Source organism: Gracilinanus agilis, chromosome 1, assembly GCF_016433145.1.
Source record: "Gracilinanus agilis isolate LMUSP501 chromosome 1, AgileGrace, whole genome shotgun sequence".
NCBI classification, from domain to species: domain Eukaryota; kingdom Metazoa; phylum Chordata; class Mammalia; order Didelphimorphia; family Didelphidae; genus Gracilinanus; species Gracilinanus agilis.
The window spans coordinates 386956704-386983922 of NC_058130.1; the positions used below are offsets into that span (position 1 = coordinate 386956704).

General features: G+C 36.4%; 1 protein-coding gene across 3 annotated transcripts in view; it reads left to right on the forward strand.

Moving 5' to 3' along the window:
• The window catches only part of MTMR12 (myotubularin related protein 12), a 91619-nt gene that overhangs the window by 59188 nt on the left and 5212 nt on the right, over positions 1 to 27219 (forward strand). The window contains exons 6-15 of one of the 3 annotated variants that reach the window (XM_044664457.1): positions 1563 to 1656; positions 6319 to 6448; positions 12727 to 12802; positions 13622 to 13728; positions 14225 to 14349; positions 15869 to 15947; positions 18263 to 18333; positions 21640 to 21812; positions 24519 to 24686; positions 26049 to 26210. In XM_044664457.1, coding sequence (XP_044520392.1) covers positions 1563 to 1656; positions 6319 to 6448; positions 12727 to 12802; positions 13622 to 13728; positions 14225 to 14349; positions 15869 to 15947; positions 18263 to 18333; positions 21640 to 21812; positions 24519 to 24686; positions 26049 to 26210 — 1185 coding nt within the window. The remainder of the gene's footprint in view (positions 1 to 1562; positions 1657 to 6318; positions 6449 to 12726; positions 12803 to 13621; positions 13729 to 14224; positions 14350 to 15868; positions 15948 to 18262; positions 18334 to 21639; positions 21813 to 24518; positions 24687 to 26048; positions 26211 to 27219) is intronic. The other 2 variants (XM_044664464.1, XM_044664473.1) reach the window with 2 other exon arrangements.

Genomic DNA, 27219 nt, shown 5'->3' on the forward strand with positions numbered 1-27219 from the left:
ATTCGCAGCCCAGCGGCAATTAAAACCATTGTCTCTCTTCCCCGTAAAACAGCCTCTAGGCTGGGGAAAATCGGGAGAGGACTGGGCAAGGAAAAAAATCGCTTCTGAGACTGGGTCCCAGAGCCACATGGCTTCTTCCTCTTAGACTATCCAGAAAATTGAAAATTCGATTTCCAAACTTCATAAGGTTGCCAAAATTATAAATATTAAAAATGATAAAGGCTGGTATAAATATATATATTAGTATTTTAATTAAAGCCATGCTGATAGATAAGTTATTAGACCACGCTCTTGTAAGCATTCAAAACTGCCGCTCCCATTTTGTCTCCCGTATCTACCTGAGTCTACTGGCCAAGAGAGCACTCCCTCCTAACCCAGGAGATTATAAACTCTTCCCTGCGTCAAGACGTAGGCCTCCCCAAGCCCAAAAACCCGGAAACGGAAACCAGTTGGACCACGTTAGATCACGGGAAATGTAGTTTGATACATTTTCCATGTCCATAGAAATATATACACTTTTAGATGGCATTTCCCAAATTTCACTTTTACAACTTCAAACTAACTTCTGTAGTAAGCTCTGTTATCCATACTAAGTGGGCTTGGAATGGGAAGATAGTTTTTGATACTAAAAAACCCTAGGTAGCCCCAAAATATCACTATAGTAAATTGTTTCAACCTAGCTGTAATTGGATTGATTTGACCTTGGAGAAGACCATTTAACCTCTTTTTTACCTTAGTTTCCTTATCTATAAAATGAGAACAATAATAGCACTTGCCTCACAAGGTTGATGGGAGTATTATGTGATCATATAAATAAAGCACTACAAAATGCTAGCTATCATTATTGTTGTTATTATTGCCTAAAGTCATTTAGATAGTGTCAGAATGAAATTTGAACCTATCCTTCTCACTGTTAGTTATTTCCAGTTAATCTAGTGTATAAGGATGGTTTATACATAGTTGTTTGCTTATTGTCTCCACTATTAGACCCTTATATCCTTGAGAGCAGGGACTGATCTTTCTATTTATTCCCATCATTTAACATGGTGTGTGGTACATAGTAGATGATTAATAAATGTTTATTGAATGACTCCAGATTCATGACTCCTTTTACCACTCCATGCTAATTTCATATGTATAGAGACAGGAAAAAGGATCAGGAGACATAGAACAAAAAAATTTGTTTTTTAAATTAAACTGTGTAATGTTTTTATTAGAATATATTTGGGAGTTTGAGATTTTATTTAAAATTTGATTAATAATTGAGTTGACACTTAAATCCAATTTTTAAGGAAAAAAAAGCACTATTTAGAAAACTTCTGCCTATAATTTAGTAATCTGACCACTTATGATGGCTCCAAGAGCTGTCATTAAAGTTTGGGATTACATACCTAATTGAGCTATTATAGGGGATCATGAAAGCTATCTTCCCTTAAGTGTATTTCTAGCAGCCTAGTCAAAAACTATGAGCTTTTTTCTTCTCTGAGATTTTCCTGGACAAAATTAAAGTATGCTTAGCTCTTTAGTACTTAATAACTTGACAGTGGCTACTTTTTTCCTAGATTGTCAGTGGCATAATTCATCATACCCAGGCTCCTAAACTACTTAAACGATTGTTTCTATTTTCCTATGCAACTGCTAAGCAAAACAGTACAGGTAAGTGATCTCTCATCTTTTTTTTTTTTTTTTTTTAAATAAGCAACATTTTTCTTCCAGTGGCCCAAACTGTGGTGGAAATAGGTCAGGAAGGGAAATAAGCCTCAGAATTACCTTGCTTTATTTTCTGCTCTCTCCCTTCTCCTCTGGTTTCTGTCTTCATTTTTGGTTTTAGTAAATTGCTTAAGCCTAATGGAAAATAGGTGTTTGGCTGCAAGTGTCGACAACTGAATCCTAACATTTAGATTTTTAACATGATTGATAGAAGATAGACTCTGTAAATTGTAACTCTGTGCTCAAAGTTTAGAAAAACACAAAATGAAATGTTCATTTCTAAATTTTCTTTCCTTTTTAAATGTCTTGATCTAGGAGGTTCTAGAGCATATGTTACATGCTAAAAGTCTTAAAAATAATCAGAACAAGTTTTTATAGGATAAGAAATATAAGCACATTAAAAAAACTGGCTTGGTATGAAAAGCCACTTTATTTCCACAGGTTGGCCATACACTGTAGTACATTGATACTTAATTGTGTCATGGACCCCTCTGAAAGTCTGGTAAAACCCTTCTCAGAATAACATTTTAAATGTATAAGATTACAATGAAGAAACCAGCTGTATTGAAATATAGTTTTGTTTTGTTTTTTAAGAAAACAAGTTTTATACTCCAAAGAACTCTTGCCCTAGTGTCTTTCTATAAAGGAAGCCAAAACAAAGAAATTTTGGAAATCAAAGATGACAGAGTGTCAGCTCAGTGGAGTCTAGTTCCCTTGAGGGCAATCTATGTTTTGTTGCTAGTGTGGTAGCAGAATGAGAAGACATGAATACCTTGGCAACCTTAGGCTTTGCTGGGGCACAGGCTCTTGGCCCCTAAATTAGCTTATTTGCCATGCTTTATCCTGAGGTGGCTTGTGTTCAAATTGGCCCCAGAGGCTTTTAGATATATGTTGAGTGTAAAAGAGATGGGGCACCAGGGATGTTAAAATATAATCTAAATGGTTGTGGGTACACACATTGGGTTGAAGGAGAGACAGGACCAGGATGGGGAGACCAGAGTACACAGTTAAGCTGGTATTAACTGTTAACAGTCAGAATGGCAGTTAAGCTAACGGTCTCCCAGCTCACCACTAGGCCAGAGTCTTTGAAACCAGCAGGCAAGGTAAAAGGTTTTAACAGTTTTAATTATGTTCAACTAAAATAAAGGTGGGATAGGGAATTCTATACTTAAAACCTAAAGGGCAAAACCACAGGGCAAGGGGAGGATTTTACTTCTCTAATCTTAGTGTCCTAAGCAGGCAGGGCCCAAGGAGCAGTTCTGGAGTCTCTGGGAGGCTGCTTCAAACCTGGTTCCAGCCAGGTTTGACCAGCACAACTAATGGGTCTGAAGGTGGCTTTGGGGTTCTCACAGTAATCCACAGATGATCACAGGATGCCAAAAGCCAAGGTGGTCCAAGGTATCCAAGTAGAGCGAGTGTGCTTGAGATGCTGTCCACCAGATCCCAAACCCCTCCTCCACCTGGTACAGCTCTGCAGGTCTTGTCCACTAGCTAGAAGCCACCACCACTCAGGATCCCAGGGAATCAGGATGTAGGTCTGAGATCTCCCAGGGCTAGCAACAGTTTGTGCCAACCACTAATGGAGTCTCTCTCAGGGCACAAGCCCTACTTCCTGCTCCTTCATTCCATCTTGGAATGCTCCAGTCCTTCCTGCTAGGTCCATCCTTAATAATTAATTACTAACTAATCTTCCTCACAACATGAGGCAGTGACAAATGGAATAGGAAGTTTCCAAAGGTACTTTCAAGAGCAGTCTATAAGGTAGTAGTATATATGCTTGTAAAGTACCTGGGTTTTAAGGTATTGTCATTAGTCAAATATTCTGACTACTACATAGCTGCCATATAGATTATGCAGGCTATGACCAATTTTCAGGCAAGATGACCTGGGTTCAGGTCCCACCTCTGACACATACTAACTAGGTGAACTTGAGCCTTTTGCTTCAATGTGGCAGCCTGCTTTAATAGAGAGTGTTTTTCCAAACCAGACATTCAATAAACCAATGAAATCCTTATAAGTTGCAGAACACTTATCAGTTACTAAAAAAAATGAGGCTGCACCAGAAGAACTCTTCATCTTCCTCTCTCTCTCCTTCCTCCCCCTCCCCAAACTAGTTCTCTAGGGGGAAAAAATTTCTATGACAATTTTAAAGTTTAACCTGTATTTTAAAAAAACTCTTGCCTTCTGTCTGAGGCAGAAGAGTGGTAAGGGCTAGGCAGTGGGAGTTAAGTGACTTGCCCAAGGTCACACACCCAGGAAGTGTCTGAGGTAACCTGTATTATTAAATTTTTTCCATCATTTTTTAATTCTAGACAATCAACAGAATAATAAATCAAGCCCTGATTTGTAGCATTTGCTGATGTTTCTGAGATATAAATGCTCACACTGAAAATTTAACAGTTGACTCTTGTACATCCTTATACATCCACCAAAACTGTGCTAAATATTTAATTTGTATTTGTTTCAGAAAACACTCAAAGATTACAAAGTTTTTCAGAATTAGTCTTTTAAATGCCAATTAACATTATAATTCTCATGTGGAAATAGTTACATATGAGATGCTAATTTCTTCTCAATTATTATAATTAATTAGAAAGTTTGCTGGTTGAAAAATTATGCTCTACTTGAATTAATTCTATGCCCTTCTTGGCTTAATTTTAGCTTTTTTTGTCCTGATTCCTGGAATTTGGACATAATCTGAATATTTCTCGCCTAGCCAGTTTTTAACTTTCTCTCCACCCTAACATATGTTGATCAGCATGCCAAGAACCTTACCCTGATTGACCTTGCCAAGTTTTATTCATCTGCAGTAACTTAAGTGCCTTGGCTGATTCCCACCCTCCTCTTCCCTCATCCCTCACACTCATTGAGGAATTTTATACCAATAGATGTTGAATTTAGCAATTGAATTGAAATTTGAAACAACTTTAAATTAGAAATCAAATATAGGAATTTTAAGAGATGAAAATTTTGTAGTCTGGACCATTTGGTGACAAACTCAAATAGGAACAGATCCCTGCCCTGCTTATTGACATGGAAAACCATAAATTACCATTATCTGTATTGTAGAACAAAATAAATAAAATACATTTCCCAAACACATTTTTATCTGGTTTCTTGCATTCCTTGCCACATGCTGAGTGTGAGTTTGACGCTGGTCAGGAAAACATGTTGAAACCATTATTTGTCCTAACAATTCATTAATGTCCTTAAAAAGAGAGTTCCTAAAACTGCATTTGAAAGACTTGCCTTTCTAGAGATTTAACTACTAAACCTGAGTGACATAGTCTTTGACACCTTTTACAAGTTTCACTTTACTGGCAGGGTAGCAGAAGGACACTGGCATATTGATTCAGTTCAAGCTTTTGAAGGTTTTGTTGTTGTTGTTTTGGGCAAAGTTCCATATTATTTTGTGGATATTTGATTTGCACTTATGGCCTGGCACTATTCAAAGTAAAGGGCACAGGTTTTATCAAACAGGTAACCTTTAATAGCATCTTTATTTTCAGATATGCAAGGATGCAGTGATAGATATTTGAATCGAATAGCTCACTTCTGTTTGAGTAAAACATCTGAGACTGGCTTGGCCAGTGTCTTTACCTGTCTTCAGCCACAGCCAAATACTTCTTCTCCTCTAGTCCTTTCCTGACAGCTCTCAAATAGGAGCAGAGTCAGATGAGCAGAGGGATGATCATCTGTTGTCTCAGCAACTTTAATAGTTACTTTATCTTTACCTATCCCCAAGAAGCTTGATTCCACTTCAAATGAAAGGACACATGCTATTGTATAACTACTTTATCACCTAAACTAGAAAATTCTTTTTTGGTGGCAGTCCCTCTTTAAATAAAAACAGTGAAATTTGACACTGCCAAAATCAGCAGTCTGTCTTTCTGTACATTGTGGTAAGGCTAAAAAAAATGCATTTATTATTTTAGCATGTGTACCAAACCTTTCTTCCAGTTTTTTACCTGCTCTTTTAGGAGCTAAATTATTGCATAATATGGCTAAAAATGCAGCTGGATGTGTGGCTTTGTGAAGGATAGCAATCAAAGTATTTCTTTGTGTCATGTGAAATAACAATTGATCATTAATGAAGAAACTAGTATAAATTTTACTTTTTTGATTTGGATCTGACTTCTTCATTGGTATAAAAACTCCCGATGTGAAAGTTGCTTTCATCCATGTACTTCCTCTGTCATTTATAGTTTTAGAGAGTTGTCTGGAGCCAGTAAGAGATTAAATAACTTGCTCTTCGAAAGCAGCTAGGTAGCACAGTAGATTGAGAGCCGATACATAGTATTGATTCTAAAATGGAAGGTAGAAGTTTAACTTGCCTTGAGGTACACAGCTTTGTATACATCACATGTTTTACTTTGAACACAGGTCTTCAGATTTCTCAGGTACCCCTTCACTACCCAGTACTGTCCTTTAGGATAAGATTAAGAGTAAGAAATGAACTGGCTTTGCATAAAGTGTGTTAAAAGTTTTGTTGATGTGGGAGTATGATAAAGGAAATAAGCTAGTATCTGTGATTTCACTTTCATATAATTGCGATATCAGTGCCTCATGAAAAATCTCATTTTAATCCCTTTATCTTTGTTTTGTTAGCCACAGGCCCCCCCCACCAAACTGTGATGTTTGACACAATTAAGGACTGGCATTGGGAACTGGAGCGAACGAAAGGAAACATAAAATACAAAGCAGTAAATGCCAATGAAGACTATAAAGTCTGTGAAAAGTAAGGTTTTAATATTGTGATTTTTACAAAAACCTTGAATACCAAAGGTGCTATTGTATAGACCAGTGATGGCAAACCTTTTAGAGATGGAGTGCTGGACCTTTCCCTCACCTCCCTCCCAGACCTAGTGTCTTGCCCCTGTCCCCTTTACCCCCACACTGGGGAGGGAGGAAGTGCTCCCATTGGGCTGTTGGGTGGAGGGGCAGGTGAAATGAGGAATGTCCTCAGCAAGTCTAGAGGGGGGGAAGGGAGTGGCTAGAGAAACTCTGCTCCTCTCCAACTCTGCTGCTTATGAGCTACCCACCTTACCCCCTGTGTGCTCCCATTGACTGCTGGGTAGAGGGGAGGGGATGTGAAAAATGTCATCAAGTACTGTGGAGAGGGGGAGGGGAGCAGCTCCGCCTAAGTCCCTCTGCCTTTCTAGTAACAAACTTGGTGAGGAGGGCTGCCATGCGCCCACAGAGAGCACCTGCGTGCCATCTTTGGCACCTGTGCCATAGGTTCACTATCACTGGTGTAGACTTTGAAACTATACTAAGCAAATATTTAAGTGTACAGCTTCTTTTCCCTTGGACTGGGAATCTTCTTGAAGCTGTCAGAGCTACTCCCTAAAGCAGGGGTCGGCAACGTATGGCTCTTTTCTGCAAGAGCCATAAAGTCAATTTTTTTTCAGGCACTGTTACAGGAACACGCACTGTGAGCACTGTACGGCTCTCACGAAATTACATTTTTAAAAATGTGGCGTTTATGGCTCTCACGGCCAAAAAGGTTGCCCACCCCTGCTCTAAAGCCTTTTTGTTTCTAGAAGCTTAGCACCCCTTGAAAACTTGGTCCTTATTGCACTTCATTTGAGAGTCTCTAGGACTCTGCTAAAAATGTCTCCTAAAATTCCTTGTCATCATTGTAGCATTTTATAGTGTTCAGAAGTCCAGTAGTTTCTCTTTGCTCAAAAAATTTTCCCCATCAAGTAAATCTGTTAATGAGTTGATTCTGTGCTTGTACGATGCAAGCATTTGAGTTAGCTGCTGGCCTGAACTGTGACCTTTTGTCCAGAGAAGGAGATGAAGGTATTAAGTAGTGTCTGCATCTGATTTGCCCCATTGTTTTCCGGCCTGTTTTGTGCTCTAAAACCTCTTCAGTTAAATAGCTTGACGGTGAAATTTTTAAAGTAACTGTTTTTGTCATCTAAAATACATGTAAAAACATAGCATCTGTAATAAATGCTAAGGAACATAGCTTAATCTAGCAAGTAAATACTGACAAAGGGAGATTTTCTTTGGGTTTGCTCTTCATTTGGACAGATGCAAATCTTTAAGGGAACTGTTAAAGTGAAGCAAGAGTAAGGCAGTAAAAAAGAATGGTTAAAACATCAAATTATTATTTCTCAGTATGTGGGTACTTGTTGGATAGCTACCCCAAGCATTTATTAAGCTTTCACTATCTGCAAAGCACTGAGGACACTAAATACCCATATGCAGAATTTACTTTCTAAGGCATACCCTTGTTCAGAGACCCTGACTCTGTAGCAGGAATTCTTAACCTGAGATCCATGAATTGATTTTCCATAATATTTCTATAGTTAGACGCTGCTAGGCTGCTCAGTGGTTAGAACATTTTACTTGGAATCTCAAACACTAGCTGTGCAACTCTGGGCAAGTCACTTAATCTCTCTGTGCCTTGGCTTCCTTATCTGTAGAATGGGGGTGATAATAGTATCTACTCCCCAGGGTCATTATGAGTGTGAAACACCTGCAAACTTTAAAGCACTGTTTAAGTGCTGGCTATTATAAATTAATATATTTGGTTTTCTTTGTAGTCCTGTGCATTTTATTTTATGTATATTAAAAACATTATTCTGAGGAATCTATAAGAAAGTCATTTAATCTTTCTTACAATTTCCTCATATGTAAAATGGCACAATAATAGCACCTGAGTTGCTATAAGAATCAAATAAGATGATACACTTTTCAAAGCTTAAAATATTATAAAAATGTTAGCTGATGATGATATTTCTATAATCATTATTATTATATATTATTAATATTATTAATATCTATATTAGAATCTTTTGTAGGCATTCCCAGTTTGATATCTGCTACAAGAACTTTCTGCCTAACATCCAAAGAGTGTTAAAGCCATAGATTATTAGATAAACAGAAGGATTTAATAGTGAGTTATTCATCTGTTGAGATGTATATCACATTTTGCCAAATTGTCTTTATGTACTAATGTCAGAGGTCACTAATATGAACAGCTGTGAGTTTCTTTGGGCATTAATCAGCTCATAATAATAACCAATATTTAAAGTAATGCTTTAATGTTTGCAAATGGGGTTGTTTGAACTTGACAGTTATACCTTGAAAATCTTTCCCAACACAGATAATACCATTGGGAGAATTTCTTTGATTGACTAAAAAAAGTTATTATAGTTATAAATTTGGCCACCTATAGTGCCAGAACTTCTAATTTCTGGCACATCACCCCCAGAGCAGCAAAAATCCATGTCAGGTCCTCACTCCATTCTGGTAAGCTCCTTGAGCAGACTGCCCAAAATTCCTATCAGTAATATCTTAGTGTATGGAATTTCTCACAGACTACTCATAAATCTGAAATCCCCGAAATAAAAACAATATATTTTGTGCTATTTTCTTTGCATATATCCTGTTTTATTCCTTTAACTGCCAGATCTTTTCTGACTTAGGTAGAAGCTTAAAGGGAAATTTTGAAACATTTCTGTTGGAAATCTTCTTTAGTGGGCTTGCAAGTAAATGTACAGTGCAGGTGTTGGCATTTAACAAAGAGCCTACTCTCCATTCAAATGGAATTCTTCGTACTTAGCTCATGGTTAAATTTTTCTTCATACCACTGAATAATTTTAGTTTCTTCTTTTGAAGAAAGGGACTGTTTAAGAGGAAGACGCAAAGAGCTGCTTTGTTGGAAGTCAAGGTTGTTTCTGAGAACTGGGGCTTCAAACCTGGTTCCATTTAAGTGTGCTTTATGGTTTTCTGTAGAGCATTTGGTTTGTAGATGTTCAATAAATAATCATTTAACGTGAGACACTTTTAAAATTCAGTCCAATATAAGCTTACTTTGTTTAAATTTCTCTCTTGAAAATCTCATGTTTGGAACTAGTTGATACATTTGCTGTACAGTAGGGATATTGGTACATGGGGGGAAAAGAGTACACTACTTTTAAAGTTCTTGAATTCTAGAATTGTGGCAGCTGTATTTTTTGGTTTGGAACAAAATGTCACTTTCCCCTGAGCTATTTGCTGAGGGACTGTATCTTCAGTAAAAGTGATTAGAATCTCCAGAAGTTCCTTTTTGCATATTGAAGGCAAGCTGGAATTGCTGGAACAGTTTAGGTAGTTATTGTTGATAGACCCTGTCATAAGCAGAAGTTTTCATAATATTTTAAGTTTACAAAGTTATGTAAATTATCATATTTTATCTTCCCAATAGCTCTGTTGAGATTGGTACTTTAAGCCCCTCTTTTAGGGAATAAGGACAGGAACCAGACCTGTGGTTTCTTAGTACAAGGATCTCACAGATGAGGAAACTCTTTCTACTGAAGCAGGTCATCATCATCTCAGCAACTTCTAGTCTTAGAGAGTGGCTTAGAGAGCCTTCAGAGATGAATTGACTTGTCCAGTATCACACAGCCAGTACGTGCCAGACTGGAACCTCAGGTGTGCCAGCTTCCAAGAGTGTCTCCATCCATAACTTGTATTGCCCCTCTTCAAGGTCATGTACTCTGTGATGACACAACAAAATGGAAGTCTCTCTATTGTGATAATTCTGCTTATGTACACATGTAACAAAATACAAGGTAACTGGAAGTGAGAAAGGGCCTGTGAACAGCTGTAATGTGGCATAATGAATAGGGTCCTGAAGTTGCCATTTGGAAGACTCAGCTTGGAAATTTGAAAGACTCAGCAGTCATTCTTAGCCCTGGTTTCCATATCTTTGCAAATGGAGAAATATTAGCACCTACCTCACAGAGTTGTTCATAGGATCAAGGAGATGACATAAAGTGATTTGCAAAGCTTAAAGCATTATACAAATGTGAATTATTAACTAGAATGAATGTATTGGGAAAACCTTCCCAGAAGAGGTGACACCTGGACTGAACTTTATAGTAGGCTAGTGAGTCTTAAGAGTCAGAAGTACAGGGTGCGTGAAATCCAGATAGAGTCTAGGTGGCAAAGACCCAGCCACGGAAGATGGAGTGCCAAGTGGGGAGTAGCTACTAAGTCCTTTTAGACAGAACAAACATCTCATAAGGTGGAGTAATGGCATAAATCTGAAAGGCAGTTTAGCTCCCATTTGGAGTTTTCTTGGCAAAGATACCATAGTGGTTTGCTGTTTCCTTCTCTAGTGCATTTTACAGATGAGGAAACTGAAGCAAACATGGTTAAGTGACTTGCGCAGGGTCATAGCTAGTGTCTGGGGCCAGATTTGAATTCATAAAGATGAGTCTTTTGACTCTAAGCCCAGCACTCTCTCCACCACACTACCTAGCAGCCTGAGAAATTCGCATTATTTCTGAGATGTAATAGGGAACTTCAACATGCATTTTTTGTTTAATTTTTTAATAGGAGAGCGGCACACTATGGTTTGTATTTTGGAGGTTATTAATGTAGTAGCTATATGAAGGATGGAATGGGGAGGATAGAGACCTTATTAGAAGACCATTGTAGTAGTCCAGGGGAGTGGTCTTATGAGCAGAGAGAACAAGCTGGAGGCAAGAGATGGGGAGATAGAATCTGCAAGCTTTGGCAACTTACTGGATAAGGAAATCAGAAATAGGGAAGAGTCCAAGATGACTGACTCAGATTCTGTATATCTAGCTCCATTGTTTCTTTTCAACTCCTCCCTCCTCACTAGCTACCCCATGGTATTTTACAAACAGTGTGTCTTAGGAACATCCAAACTCAAAAACAAAACTTACTTTTCCTTCCAAACCCATCCCTCTGTTCTCTAGTTCTCTTAAAAAGCACCACCATTCTCCCATGTTTTTAGCATTATCATTATACTCATTTCCTCATTCCTTCACCCTGCCTATCTAGTTTGTGCCTAATCTTGCAGTTTTTGTGACCCTGGGCAAAATCATTTTAATGTCTCCCAGTGCTAGGATAGGGATAAGCAAGACTACAGCCTAAGGATTAAATTAGACTTTCTTCCTGTTTTTGTACAAACCTATGAGCTAAAAGTAGTTTTTTACATTTTAAAATACAACGAAACTTTGTTTAAAAATGTAAAAACCTTAGTTCCTACACTGTACAAAAACAGGCAGCAGTTCCCATTTGACCCAAAGGCCCTAGTTTGTTGATCTCTGCTCTAGGTAAGTCTCTAAGACAATAAATTGGAGAGAAGATGCTGACCAATCAATCAATCAACATTTACTAAGTGCCTATTACATACCAGGCACTGGGGGTACAAAAAAGAGGTAAAGATGGTCCCTGCCCTTAAGAAACTTACAATCTAATGGGGAAAACAGCATGCAAAACAAATAGATAAAAAGTAAACTACATACAGAATAAATAGGAAATAATTAACTGAAGGAATGCACTAAATTTAAGAGAGGTTGGGAAAGGCTTCCTGTAAAAGGTGGAATTCTTGTTGGAATTTATAGGAAGCCAGAGGGGTCAGTAGTTGGCATGGAGGAGGGAAAGTGTTCCAGGTGTGAAGGACAGCCAGGGAAAATACTTGGAAGCCTAGAGATGGAGTGTTTTGTTTGTGGAAGAGCCAGGAGGCCAGTGTCACTGGATGGAAGATTATGTGTCAGGGGTAAAGTCTAAGAAAACTGGAAAGGCAGGAGGGGGCCAGGTTATATAGGGTATGGATTGCAAAGAGAACACTGATAGACGGACTTTCCTTACCTGAGAGTTCCCTGCTCTACTGAAATCCAGTCTTCCTTCCTTTCTCTAATGTCATAGAATTTGAGAATTGGAGGGGCCATCAGAGAACACAATTGACATTCATTTTCAGATGAAGAAACAGAGAACCAGAGAAATAAAGGGATTTTTGAGATTATACCAGCTTTTGACACCCCACTGGGGTTAGTTAGAATCCTTGTCTCGTGACTTCCTATCCAATGAGTGCTCTTTCTACACTGAGAGAAAAAGAGGGAAAGACAGACAGAATGCATTTGAACTAGTCCATTAATCAGGGAACTGTGTCCTCAGCTGTGCTTAAATTTTTGTTTTAGAATTTCAGCTTTTTGATTTAATTAACACCAGCCTTTGGTAGTAGAATAAATTGTTTCTTCTCTGTAGACTGCCAGCCTACTTTGTTGTTCCTGTTTCTCTTCCTGAAGAGGACATCTTATGTTTTCAAGGACGAGGTATACCTGTAAGTAACTATGGAGGCCCTAAGAATCCTGAAGGTCAATTGCTCATGTCATTTTCCTTAAAATTTTTTTTTATTTGTCATTTGTAGAAAAATTACCTTATTTAAAGCTCTAGGTTTATATTTCTAATACTTAGTAGTTTATCCTCATTCCAACAGGGATTTGAAAATATCTTAGGTACTCCCCAGAGGTGGTTGTGCTGCTGTTTCTAGAAAAGAAGGCTAACTTAGCCATGCCTAAGACCATTTTCTGAAGGATTTACCCTAGTTTGACTGCAAGCACTTTGGGCAGAAGCTGTCTCTGACATAATACTAGTTGTGTGACCCTGGACAAGTATCTTAACCTTCAGGGCTCCAAATAACTCCCCAAAACTTAAAAGTTGCGGAAAAGATGCCAACCTATTATGAAAATATTTTTTTCAATTATTACACTGTGTTTCTAACATCAAGTATTTAAGGTCTAGTTTAAAGAAGAAATCATTTTTGGTCATCTGAAACATTTTCTATAAGGGTGGCAGGAATTCTTGTTAATTCAGTGGATATTTTTCACAAAATGGTGACGTACAGAGCTTGCTTTCTTGTGTTACAGACCCCAGTCAGGCAAGGAAGTATACTTAATGATCAAAGTAAGTGAGAATCCAGAAAACCCCTAATTTTCAAATTTCCCTAGCCTTTGTGGAATTTATTGAGAAAATATCATAAATAAATTCTGTGCCATATTGGAACTTGCTGGTTAACTAATAACAAATGTTTGTCTCATTGAAGATATCCAATATCCCCTATGTGAGTTTGAATGTCTGACTGTCCTTTTTCATTCTCTAGATTTGGTGTTGGTCTTGCCATAATGGTTGTGCCCTTCTGAAAATGTCAGCTTTCCCCAAAGAACAGGATGAGTCCAATTTACAAATACAAAAAGCCTTCTTGGATGGGTCAGTAATTTCTTATATTTGTATTCCTTTTTTTCTTAAGTGACTTTTTTTAAAATTTTAAATATTTTTCCATGTTTACATGATTCATTTTCTTTCCCTCCCTTTCCCCCTCCCCCCAGAGCCGACAAGCAATTTTACTGAGCTGTACAAATGTTACAAGTGACTTCTTTTAAAAATGAAAACTACTCATAGTCTTCAGACAGTAATAATAAAACATTGATTTCTTCCTACAGGCTGATAGCCTTTTATTATAGGGACTTATACTTTATAATATTGTAGATTAGATCTTGATTCATGTTTATTAAACTAATTTTTATGAAAAGTGCCTATATTTGTTAAAATTTTTCTTCAAAGACATAAATGAGAATACATAATAATATATTAATTTTTGCCATGCTGATATCTTCTTCCTAAGGGATTTTGGGTTTTAAATACTTGTAGCTTACTTTTGATTAATGTTTTTTCTTCTAATCTCTTGATATTTTTTTATATCCAGAATTTACAAGACAATCCACAACCCACCTTATGAAACTTTAAAAACTGAGGACCTATCAAACAGTTTCATATCCCTACAGGAAATCCAGACCTCATACTCTAAATTTAAACAGCTGTTTCTAATAGGTGAGGAGTACAACACAAAAATAACTTTTCTTCAGATGGGGAAAAAGATGCTAATTGGATCACATGGCAGACAACATCCTTGCCTTACATTCTGGTAACATTCAGATGCTTCTTGCCATCAGGACTGAAAGATGTGTAGATATAATTTATATAATTTTGGCCTCCCATTGGCTTGCCTTATTCTAGTCTCAGATTCCTTCCCTTCTGTTTTGGGGGTCTATTTTTGGTCTTTTGAGAGTGAAAAAGTTCCTTGGAGGGTTAGAGAATATATCTGTAAGTTCTGTATATTCCCAGCATAGACATAAATATTAAATAATGAGAGTTTATTATTAATAATATCAAATATTAAATAATGAAATGTTAAAAAAATCTTGATAAAATTAACATGATTGCTAATCACCTTTAAAGAATTGGCAAAAGAGTCATCAGAAAAGTATGACTGGCATCTTAACACTCCATTTCTGAAAGATTGACTGACCCTAATTGTGGTATAGTGATAAGATTTTGCTACACCATGATAAATGATGACTACATGTTGTCTTCCCAATTAGATTGTAAGCTTCTTGAAGGTAGAGACTATCTTTTGCCTCTTTTTGTATATAAAGGTTTTTCACTGGTTATTTTTACTCTTATTTATCACAGTCATGAATTTGCTGTATCTAAACATATGGGTTTATCAGATGTTTTTGCTTATTTGCTTTTCTTTATCTCATATGGATTAAATCTAGAGAGAGGAAAGATGGAAAATGATTTGTTGTATAAGGACAGATAACATCAATAAAATATATTTTAAAATACATGTGTTAGCCTCATAAAATTCAAGGTACTATTAGGGGAAAGTGTATTGTTGGTCACTGTGTATAGACTGAAGGATTTTAGATTTTAACTGAATTGAAATCTATACTGTAGAGCTTTTTTCTCTTTATTTTATTTACTGCACAGCAAAGGATCCAGCAGAATATTGGCATTTTTGCCATTTCTTTCTAATAAATTTCTTTCTAAGTGGAAATATATTCAAACTAAGAAAAAAAAGTAGTTTAATGCTCCTTTGCTACTTTGTATTTTTTTTTTAACCCTTGTACTTCGGTGTATTGTCTCATAGGTGGAAGAGTGGTAAGGTGGGCAATGGGGGTCAAGTGACTTGCCCAGGGTCACACAGCTGGGAAGTGGCTGAGGCCGGGTTTGAACCTAGGACCTCCTGTCTCTAGGCCTGACTCTCACTCCACTGAGCTACCCAGCTGCCCCTTGTATTTTTTTTTTAACTAACAGATTTCTCATATTTTTCTCTTATGTCACATGTAGAAGCCATCACTCTTTCTAGGCATTTCCTAAGCATCTTAGTTAAAAAACAGTATAACTAAAAATTTTAATTCATGAGGTAGTTTCATGTTTACATTCTGAATTGTAAAGTCAGTTCCCAAATATATTGTCCTTACTTAGTCCCAAATCAGGCTGTTAAGTAACATTGGTTTCATAAGTGTTACTTAATGTTGATGTAATTTTTTTCCTACCATTGCAGACAATAGTTCTGAATTTTGGGACACAGACGTGAAATGGTTTTCATTATTGGAAAATAGCAACTGGCTGGACATTATCAGGTATTCAGATTACTTGAAATATTATGGTTTTATATCTTCTAGCTTATGAACAATTAAACTTTCTCCCACCAGATAAATTTTTATTCAGGAATTTTTTTTGCATTTTGATATTTGATAGCATTATTAATTATATTTTATTATTTAATATTTGTGTCTATATTGGGAATATATGGAATTTACAGCTATATTCCCTATCCCAGTGAACTTTTTTTTAACTCTCTGAAGACCAAAAATAGACCTTTAACACAGAAAAGGAAGAATCTGAGACTGTTAGATAAGGTAAGTCCTTTTTCCCCTGTTCTCTTAGTAGATCTAAGGCTTTTTTAAAAATCCTATAAGAAACAAGTAATCTCCTCATAATAAAGAAGTGATGGACTCAAGTTTCACAATAAGATATTCATTTTCAGAAATGGCCAATGTGGGAATTTGTTTGGTATGACTATATTTATTATAGTTTTGTTTTTCTTTTTTTAAGAATGGGGAAGGATAGATGAGTTATAGAAGGGAGAGGGTTGCCAAAAAAAGAAAACAAAAGCGATTCTTTGAAGTATTTTTTAATGTACAGATAGAATATAAAAAGGGCCAGAAGAAATCATAGACAAGCAGGTTAGCTTTGAAAGTCATGTGTTGAATTTGTTATATACTTAAAGAGAAAAGCAAGCTATATATGATGGAGATGGGTAGTTTCATGTTCAAATCTCTTTATAGTCAGCCTTGTGTCATACAAAGTTCTCCTTTTGTTTGATGCTTGAATGAAATAAATCCAAAATTAAAAAGGAGTCACAGAAGGTTCTTGGCATTTTGGTTTTAAAACTTTAAAAAAATTTTTTGTTTTTTCATTGCTCATTTCCTTAAATCAATCAATCAATCAATCTCTCTCTCTCTCTCTCTCTCTCTCTCTCTCTCTCTCTCTCTCTCTCTCTCTCTCTNCTCTCTCTCTCTCTCTCTCTCTCTCTCTCTCTCTCTCTCTCTCTCTCACACACACACACACACACACGTCTACCTCTGTGTTGAACCCTCCTTTGTAACAAAAAATGACTTAGGACAAATTTACACAATAACTGAATCTGACAGCATTCCACATCCATAGGCCCCCATCATGAAGAGATGTTAAATTGTTACATTTTTCTAGGAATAAGGTGTTGTTTTTTTTAATATGGATATCTAGTCCAGATATACCTCTAAGAAAATTCTTAATGGGAATTTTAAAATTCCAAGGGCTTTTTGAAAATGTTAAGATTCTCATCTCCATTAAGCCCTATTCTATGTCTACATTGTAAAGTGAAAGTAGCCTTTTGATCTCTGGAACAATATTAGCCAAGAGAAATTCAAAAACGAGACTATTTGTCTTCCCAAGATCAGCTTAGCTAAATTCAAAGAGGCTCTTCAAAAGAAAGTTGACTATTGGGTAATGATTTTTTTTGAGCCATACCAGCTAACTCATTTTGTTTTCTATCTAAACAGGCATATAGGGGTTATAGTCTATATAATTGGAGATTTTTTTCTTTTTGCATGCAATATAGTTCTTTATTCTAGTTTGGTTTTTAATCACATATATGCGACTACACAGTAATGAAAATAATCAAAAAGAGAAAGAAAATAAATACCCTGGTTTATAAACCAGAACTAGTTTTTGTGAAGCTGTTAACCAAAAAGACCAACTGAACATTTTTTAAATTAAATAGTTTACATAAGTGAGGAATGTTAGGAATCACAGTTACCTTATCCACTCTTCACCAGTTTACTAGCCTCTATATAATAATTCCTACAAATCCCTACCCATACCTATAAAATCATTGATCTTTTTAAGTATTGAAGAATATTCTAATATTTAACTTTCAATTTGCAAATATTCTGTACTTGGTATATGGTAAAGCTCTGTGTTGTTCTATGTCTCTTCTTATCATTTGTATATTTTATTGAGTCTTTTGTTTTCTATGGCGGACTTGATTGTTCATTATGGCAGTCTCAGAATCTGAAAGCAATTCAGACAACGCCTAAGCTTGAAACCTTTTCTAGTCCCCCCATTGATTAGTGTTTTCTTCCTCTCCAGATATTCCTAGAATTCTATTTGATGTCTCCTTTGTCTCTTTCTCCTAACCCCATATTAAAGCTTTTATCTGTGTGTTAAAGAATGAAAATTCCATAAGGGTAGGAACTATTCCATTTGTGTCTTCATATTTCCAGTGCCATGCTAGCATGGTGTCTTGTGCATATATTCATTGTAGACCCTTTGAAAGATATCTGTTGAATGTTTTGTTGAAAGTACTGCACATAAGCACTAATACTCCTTTTTTTCTTGTCTCTCTCTTTAGACGCTGTCTGAAAAAAGCAATAGAAGTAATTGAATGTCTGGAAGTACAAAACACAAATGTTCTTCTCATAGGTAAGATGCTTTTTGAAGAAAAAAGTATTGCTCCTTTTTACCTTACTTGGATACACTTAACTTCATCTAGTTTTATGTGACAGCTGAGGATAGTTCATAAGTTTCTTGCCTATTTCCTTAGATCCCTAAAATTCTCTGCCCAGGATTTTCATGTAGCTCTTTAAAAATAAAGTCTTGCTTCTGACCCTTTGGCAGTAAGACATATTCTCAGCCTAAGAAAGAATTATTTTAAATTATAGGAGGTAGATTTTCTTCATTCAACCAGATACCAAAACTTGAAATTACTAACATCCTTGAATTTCCTAGTACTACTTCAGCTTAGTTGAAATGAAAAATCTATAATCTCTTCTTAACATAAAAGATCATATATATCTCTAACTCACAACTAAAGGTTGGTTACAGAGCTAAAGCACTCTCCTTAACAGTGTTTCATATAACCAGAATTGAAATTATTTAACTTGTTCTCTGTAATTAAGGAAGCTTTTGTGATTCTTTTACTCATTCAACAAGTATTTAATAAGTATTTAATATGTTCTAGGCCCTAAGTGTTGCCAGTATAAAGAAAGGCAAGGACAGCTAGGTGGCTCAGTGGATAGAGAACCAGGCCTAGAGTTGGGAACACCTGAATTCAGATATGGCCTTAGACACTGCCTAACTGCAAGTCACTTAACTCCCGTTACCTAGCCCTTACCACTCTTCTGCCTTGAGCTGATACTCTGTATTTTTTTTTAAACCTTTACCCTCTGCCTTGGAATCAGTACTAAGTATTGGTTCCAAGGTAGAAGAGTGGTAAGGGCTAGACATTGGGGGTTAAGTGACTTGCTCAGGGTCACCCAGCTAGGAAGTGTCTGAGTTCAGATTTGAAACCAGGACCTCCTCTGTAGGCCTGGCTTTCAATCCACTGAGCTACCCAGCTACCCCCAGTGAAACACTGTATTATTTCTGAGAAGATGAGATTTTAAAAAAAGATATAAAGAAAGACAAAAACAGTCCCTGTTCTCAAGGAGTCAAGAGTCCAAGGGAGTACTTTAGATAAAATTTTAACCTATATTTTTAAAGACAGACTAAATAGTCTATCTTTCACATATTTCATTATTAAAAAATCTGTTTAAATATTAAATACCATTATTATTTTCTGCTATGTTCAGAGAACTGTAGCTGACTTAAATAAGAAATTACATGGAAAATCTCTGAGGTCTCAGCCTTCAGAGACCTTGCAGATTAAAGGGAAACACAGAAGACCTTACTGAAACATCACTATATAATCTAACCAGCTAAAGCAGTACAGAGATTTTTGTCTGGAGTTGTTTTGTCATGAGAGAAGAATAAATAATGAAGAGCCTTGGAAAGTCTAAAACACCTCAGGCCAGACTGTTGATCAGGAGGAGCCCTATGGGGAATTTTAGTTCACTCCCTAGTGAATGTGGAACATTAAGTGACTGGTAGAGGAGTTCACTTGAATAGATACCATTGTTTGAACTGAAATCTTAGCCTCTATCCCTTTTCCTTTACATTACCTAAAAGAAATATTAGCTTAGGCTAAGTAAAGGAGTAGGAATTTTAATCTTGCTGTCAGGTCTTCCATGTACTTTCAAAAGTATAACTTGCTTAATTGCTGCTGGAATATAAAAGACAGGAACCCGTACCTTTAAAATTGACCATTTCTTTGGTTTTATTTTTGTCCTAGAGAAGAAAAGAGGCAGAAGATTTGACTCAGATGTTAATGTGATAATTTTGGCCAAATGTAATTACTCTCTGGGGGAAAAAAAAAAGTCTGTTGATTTGGGCACCTTATCTTGAGTTTATTCCATCCAGTAGTAATAGTCATTTTCTTAAACATTCTTCAAGCTGTTTTTAAGTACCACTTATTATTACTCAACAGAGAAAAAAATATAGATTATTGGACTCCTCTTTAGGAGCTTAAAGTTTAGGGAAAATATGCATTTTTTTGCTTATTCATTACTTTTAGTCTACTTTTCTACCATTCATCCAATCTTCTAGGATGGAAATCTTGGGGCTGTCTTTAACTCTTCTTTCTTAAAAATGTTTATCTTTATTTTCTTCTATTGTCATATACATTAAACAGATACTCAAATAGACAATGTGGTATTTACACATGTGGAGCATTCAGTCAGTAAATATTTAATCAGCACCTGTTTTGTGCAGAACACTATAAAAAGTGTTAAAGGACATACAAATTCAGAGTAAGACATTGACTACCCTTGCCTTCACAGAGTATAGTGTCTAATGGAAAGATAAGAAACTCTACCACACAACTGTGTGGAAAATGTGCAGTAAAGGTTTGAAAAACAAAGCATGTGAGGTCAGAAGCAGGAGGCAAGTTAAGGAAAGCTGCTATTTGAATTGCTACCCATTCTTCAAAGCTCAGTTCACTGGGCAAAGAGGGACAGAAAAAGGTAGTCTAGGCACAGGAAACAACATATGATCAAAGAAAAGCTGAAGGAGGTGGAACAGGGTTAGGGGACAGGCTGTAGTATAGTGTCTAGAAACTAGAAATGAAATGTACCTGGAAGAGTAGAGCATGGTGCTAGATGATGGACAGCCTTGAGCACCAAGAAAAAAGGTCTTAGACTTTACTATAAGGACAGTCAGTCAGGATGCCACTGAAGATTTTTGAGTAAAGTAGTAGCATGACCTGATGTATACATAGAAAGATGATTGGTCAGTGGTTAAGTGAACATCCTCTAGTCACACTGCCAGTTTGTGTCAGAGACAGCATGGGAACTCAACCAGATCCTGTTAATGATAACTTCACTGCTGGCTCTCTAGCCACTAGATCAGGGATAAATCATTTGGTATAAAAATACAGGAATTCCAGGCCTATGAAGACCACTCTAAAGCATTGCAAAGATAGGAATAGTACGAATATGCCAAAAAAAAAAAAAAAAAAGGCTGAGATGAACCTGGAATGAACAAATAGCAGGAAATAAGATAGTCAAAGTTAAAAGCATGAAAACACCAAATGGGATTTGCTATCGAGAGGCTCCTTTATGTTTTAGATTCTTCATTTCAGTTATGCTGGTATTTTTCCTCTGTTCTAAGAAGTAAGTGGATTTAAAGTGCTAGATAATGGGATGTGTCTAACAGTTTGGAAACTCTCAAGTTTTAAATATTGCTCCTCACCTTTGGAAAAATTTTAAGTATAACCATTGGCAATAGCAACTCTTGCCCGTAAGTGCTTTGACATTAATATTCACATTACTGTTCAAATGAATACATCCTTTGCAATTTTAAAATATTTTGTACTATACTGTCTCTCTGTACTATTGCCATGATTTTTCCTAGAGGAGAATGCATCTGACCTCTGCTGCATAATCTCCTCTCTGGTGCAAGTGATGATGGACCCATACTGTAGAACCAGGTTTGGCTTTCAGAGTCTCATCCAAAAGGAGTGGATAATGGGAGGGCACTGTTTCTTGGATCGATGCAACCATCTACGCCAGAATGATAAGGAGGAGGTAAATTTCTTGCTGACTATTTCAGGGTTTCCCTTGAGTGAGTGAGATCTTGGTGAAAGCACATCAATTCTAGTATAAGATCACTACTAACAAAAGTTTTTGAGTTAGGAAAGGATTAGCTCTTTTCCTGGTTAATGTGAAAATTTGAACAATTTTAATAAAGTGATTTGTAGATGAAAGACATTAAAGAGATCCTCTAGAACCTCCTGTCCTCTGTATTCATCAGATCAACTTTGATTGTTTCCAATTTTCAAAATTCATTTTATTGGGTGACCCCCTCCCACCCTAAAACTGCTGCTGATTTTATTTGATTCTTAAAAATTTTTATTTAGAATATTTTTCCATGGTCACATGATTTATGATCCACCCACCTACCCCCTGCTTTCTCCTCCCCCCTCCCAAAGCCAACAAGCAGTTCCACTGGATTATACATGTATAACATGTTCATATATACATGTTCAAAACCTTTTTCCATGTTATTCATATTTACAGTAAAGTGATCCTTTAACATCAAAATCCTAATCACATCCCTATCACACTACATGATCAATCATATATTTTTCTAATGCATTTCAGGTTCCACAGTTCTTTCTCTTGATGTAGACTTCATTCTTTCTCATAAGTTCCTCTGGATTGTCCTGGGTCATTGCATTCCTACTAGTAGAAAGTTCATTACATTCGATTGTGCCATAATGTCTCAGTCTCTGTGTACAATGTTGTCCTGGTTCTGCTCCTTTCGCTCTGCATCAATTCCTGGAGGTCTTTCCAGTTCACATGGAATTCCTCCAGTTTATTATTCCTTTCAACACAATAATATTCCATCACCAACATATACAACAATTTATTCAGCCATTCCCTAATCGATGGATACCACCTTGCTTTCCAATTTTTTGCCATCATAAAGAGCGCAGCTATGAATATTTTTGTACAAGTCTTTTTCCTTATTATCTCTTTGGGGTATAAACTTAGCAGTGGTGTGGCTGGATCAAAGGGCAGGCATTCATTTTAAAGCCTTTTGTGCATAGTTCCAAATTGCCCTCCAGAATGATTGGACCAATTCACAACTCCACCAGCAGTGTATTAGTGTCCCAATTGTGCCACATCCTCTCCAACATTTATCACCTTCCTTTGCTGTCATATTGGCCAATCTGCTCGGTGTGTGAGGTGGTACCTCAGAGTTGTTTTAATTTGCATTTCTCTAATCAGGAGAGATTTAGAGCACTTTTTTCATGTGCTTATTGATAGTTTTGATTTCATCATGTGAAAATGCCTATTATTGTCCCTTGACCATTTGTTGATTGGGGAATGGTTTGATTTTTTTGTAGATTTCACTTAGTTCCTTATATATTTTGGAAATTAAACCTTTGTCAGAGAGTTTTATTATAAAAATGTTCTCCCAGTTTGTTGCTTTCCTTCTAATTTTGGTTGCATTGGTTTTGTTTGTACAAAAACTTTTAAAATAATTCATTTTAGATTTTGCAATGTTCTCTATCTCTTGCTTGGTCTTAAATTCTTTCCTTTCCCTCAGGTCTTACAGGTATGTTAATCTATGTTCACCTCATTTATTCACCTCTTTATATTTAAGTCATTTACCCATTTTGAATTTATCTTGGTATAGGGTGTAAGATGTTGATCTAAACCTAATTTTCCCCATACTGTTTTCCAATTTTTCCAGCAGTTTTTGTCAAATAGTGAATTCTTGTCCCAAAAGTTGGGGTCTTTGTGTTTAAGGAACACTAGCTTACTGAGGTCATTTACCCCTAGTCTATTCCATTGATCCACCATTCTGTCTCTTAGCCAGTACCATATTATTTTGATGACCACTGCTTTATAGTACAGTTTAAGATCTGGTACTGCTAGGCCCCCATCCTTCATAATTTTTTTTCATTATTTCCCTTGATATTCTTGATCTTTTGTTCTTCCAGATGAACTTTGTTATAATTTGTTCTATTTCTATAAAAAAAGTTTTTTGGTAATTTGATAGGTATGGCACTGCTGCCGATTTTAGATTTTTCATTTGCAGGGGGGAAAATTAGAATTCAGAGAATCTTACAGAAAAAAAGCAATGAATAAAATTTTGCCTTACTCATAAAAAGCATAATATTAACTTTAGATCACCATCTCATTTTAATGCAATAACAGTGAATAGTTCAAAATAAGGTTTCAGCAAAGAGAGGCCTTGGGTGGCCTAGGAATTTTAATAAAATTGGAAAACACAATTCTTAGAAACTATACTATTCTTTTCTGTAATATTGATATGCAGTGTAATCAGATGATCTAATCCTATGGAAAGAAATGGCAAAATTTGTGTGGGCCAGTCTTAATTCTCAGCCTTTTTTTTTTTTAGTTTGCAAAGCAGATAATAATTGTGTGGCTTCTAGCCTCTGATTTTTCTTACTTGGTTCAGAAAAGCTTTACTGAGTACCTGTACCATTCATAGTTATCTACACAATTCCAAAAGAAGCATTGACACAAAACCTCTTGCCTTTAAGAAGACTTGCTATCTTGGAGAATCTATAGCTCTGTCTCTTTAGACCTGTCTTAATGTCTTTCTCACCCTATGTTTATACCATCATGCCTTAGTTGATCTACATTAAAATACTGAACCACTTATACATTAGAAGTAACTTTCACTTTTCTGGGACTTATGACAGCTCCCATCTGCTACATGGCCTTTCAAGTAACTTAATCTTCTTTTTATTTTAGGTTCCTGTTTTCCTACTTTTCTTAGACTGTGTTTGGCAGTTGGTACAACAATATCCTCCAGCTTTTGAGTTCACGGAGACTTACTTGACTGTTTTGTCAGATAGCCTGTACATACCTATCTTTAGTACTTTCTTCTTCAATTCACCATATCAGAAAGATGCTAATGTGGTAAGAGCCTCTATTAGAATTTTATTGTCTTATTTGCTAGTTCTTATCTAGCCAATTTTTTGTGCCATTAAAACTCTTTATTTTTCTTATGGGTATTAAAAAGGTCTGCCTAACGTTTGTCATTCCCTCCTTCTTCTGCTCTGAAACTGCTCAGAAAGCATAGCACCATTACATAAATAGTACTTCCATACTTGGATCCGCTGAGTGGAAATTAAGAAAGTAGGAACAAGTTTCAAACTACCCTTTAACTTTCCATTTTTAGAGTTTTTGTCTCACATAACAATAAAGTCCATAAGACTTAAATGTATCATTTTTTTTAACCCATACCTTCTGTCTTATAATCAATACTATGTATTACTTCTAAGGGAGAAGAGTGGTAAGAGCTAGGCAATGAGGATTAAGTGACTTGCCCAGGGTCACACAGCTAGGAAATGTCTAAGACCAGCTTTGAACTCAGGACCTCCCATCTCTAGGCCTGGCTCTCAATCCACTGAGCCACCGAGCTGCCCCCAAGACTTAAATGCATCTTAAAGCTTGCCCATTATAATCTTAGACCACAACCTACTCCATGTATGTCACTCTTTTTGCCCCAAAGTCAGTTTTTCCCATAATGATTTACATTTATCTCTTTCTTTTTTACTGTAGCTTTTTTTTTCCTACCCTATGAAGGTGGGTGGTTGAAGTACTGTCCCCAATTTACAGAAAAGGAAATTGAGGCTTGGAGGTAAAGTGATTTGCTTTAGGAGCACATAACAAGTATCATAGCTAGAATTTGAAGCTAGGTCACCTGACTCTTAAGTTCTAGTTCTTTTTCCACTACACTGTGCTATTTCTCTGTAAAATATAAAAGAGGAGGCAGCTAGGTCATAGAGTCAATAGAGATCCTAGGCTGAGTTGGGAGGACTGAGATTCAATTTGACCTCACACATTCTAGTTGTGTGACTCCGGGCAAGTCACTTAACTCCCATTGCCTAGTTAGTAAGACTGCTACTACTTGATGCTAAGATGCTACTTGATACTAAGACAGAAGACAAGGATTTTTAAAAAAAAATGTAAAAGCCCTGCTTCTCATCTCTGCATTTACTGTAATCTTGTGTAAATACTCTAGTGTTCACTTCATTTTAGTTAAAACTCCACAAATTCACAAAAGAAACACAATTTCATCCTGTTTTAGCAAAATTTTTTTCAGTGAATAACTTAATGAAAACAAACTCTCTTACATATGTAAGTGACAAATGAATGATAAATATCCATTTCTGGAAAGGGAGCCTTGAGATTCTTACAACATGCCCTTTCTTCTCAAAGTTTTGCCATGTTCTGTCCCACCCTTGGAGCCAGTATGATCTATGCTTGTCTTGGCAGGGTAAGGAAAGCCAGGACTCACAAAACAAGCCTTTGAGTCTTCTAACCGTTTGGGATTGGTCTGTGCAGTTCGAATCTAAAGCTCAGATTTTGCTCAACAATCCTCTTTATGTGGAAAAGCCAAAACCAGACAGAAACCCAAGGAGAGCACTACATTTTAAAGTAAGATATTTATATTTCTGATCTTTCTTGCCTGCCCAGCCATGTGTAATGTCATAAAGGATTTTTTATGTTATATATAATTGATATAATTGATATAAATAACTGTGTTACCATTTCATATCCAGAGGCATTTGTAATTAGCCAAATATAAGACTGCATTAGAATTGTTTGCATTTTGAAGATCAGACTTTGTCCTATGTTTCAAAGTCAAAGTTACTTTGAAACATAGTCTTTTGACATTGAAGATGGGATTCTGCCAGGTAATGCCAAATAAACCCATATTTAACAAGGGGTCATTGTAAGCTTATCCACTGTCTGGGTACATTATTTTGGCAACAAAAATTAAATTAAATTTTTCTAAAGTTCCTGAATACCCATGACTTTAAATGTAAGTCAACCAGTAAGGAAACATTTATTAAGCACCTGCTGTGGGTTAGACTCTGTGTGCTAAACATTGGGGATACAAAAAGGAAGCAAAAGACAGCCGTTGCACTCAAGGAGCTCACAGTCTAATGGGAGAGACAACAAGCCAACAAATGTATACAAACATAAATAGAAGAAAAGTAACAGATGACAGACACTAGAATTAAGAGAAATTGGGAAAAGCTTCCTATAAAAGGTGGGATTTTAATTGGGTCTTAAAAGACAAGGGATAATTATATTGTTGGAATAGAGGAGGTAGAGTATTACAGACATGGGGGACAGACAGGAAAATACCCAGAGCCGAGCGATGGAGTGTCTTGTTTGTGGAACAGCAGTGAAGAGATCATTAGTAACTTTGGAGAGAGAAGTTTCAGTGGAATGAGGAGGTCAGAAGCCAAACTTTAAGGGTTTAAGAAAGGAGTGAGAGAAGAGAAAGCAGAGGCACCTATTACATATGTGGCCTTTAGTTCAAGGAGTTTAGCCACAATGGACAGAAGAGACATAGAACAATAGTTAATGGGGATAGAAAGGTCAAGTACAGGGTTTTTTCAGGATAGGGGAGACATCTGTAGGCAGCAATGATAGA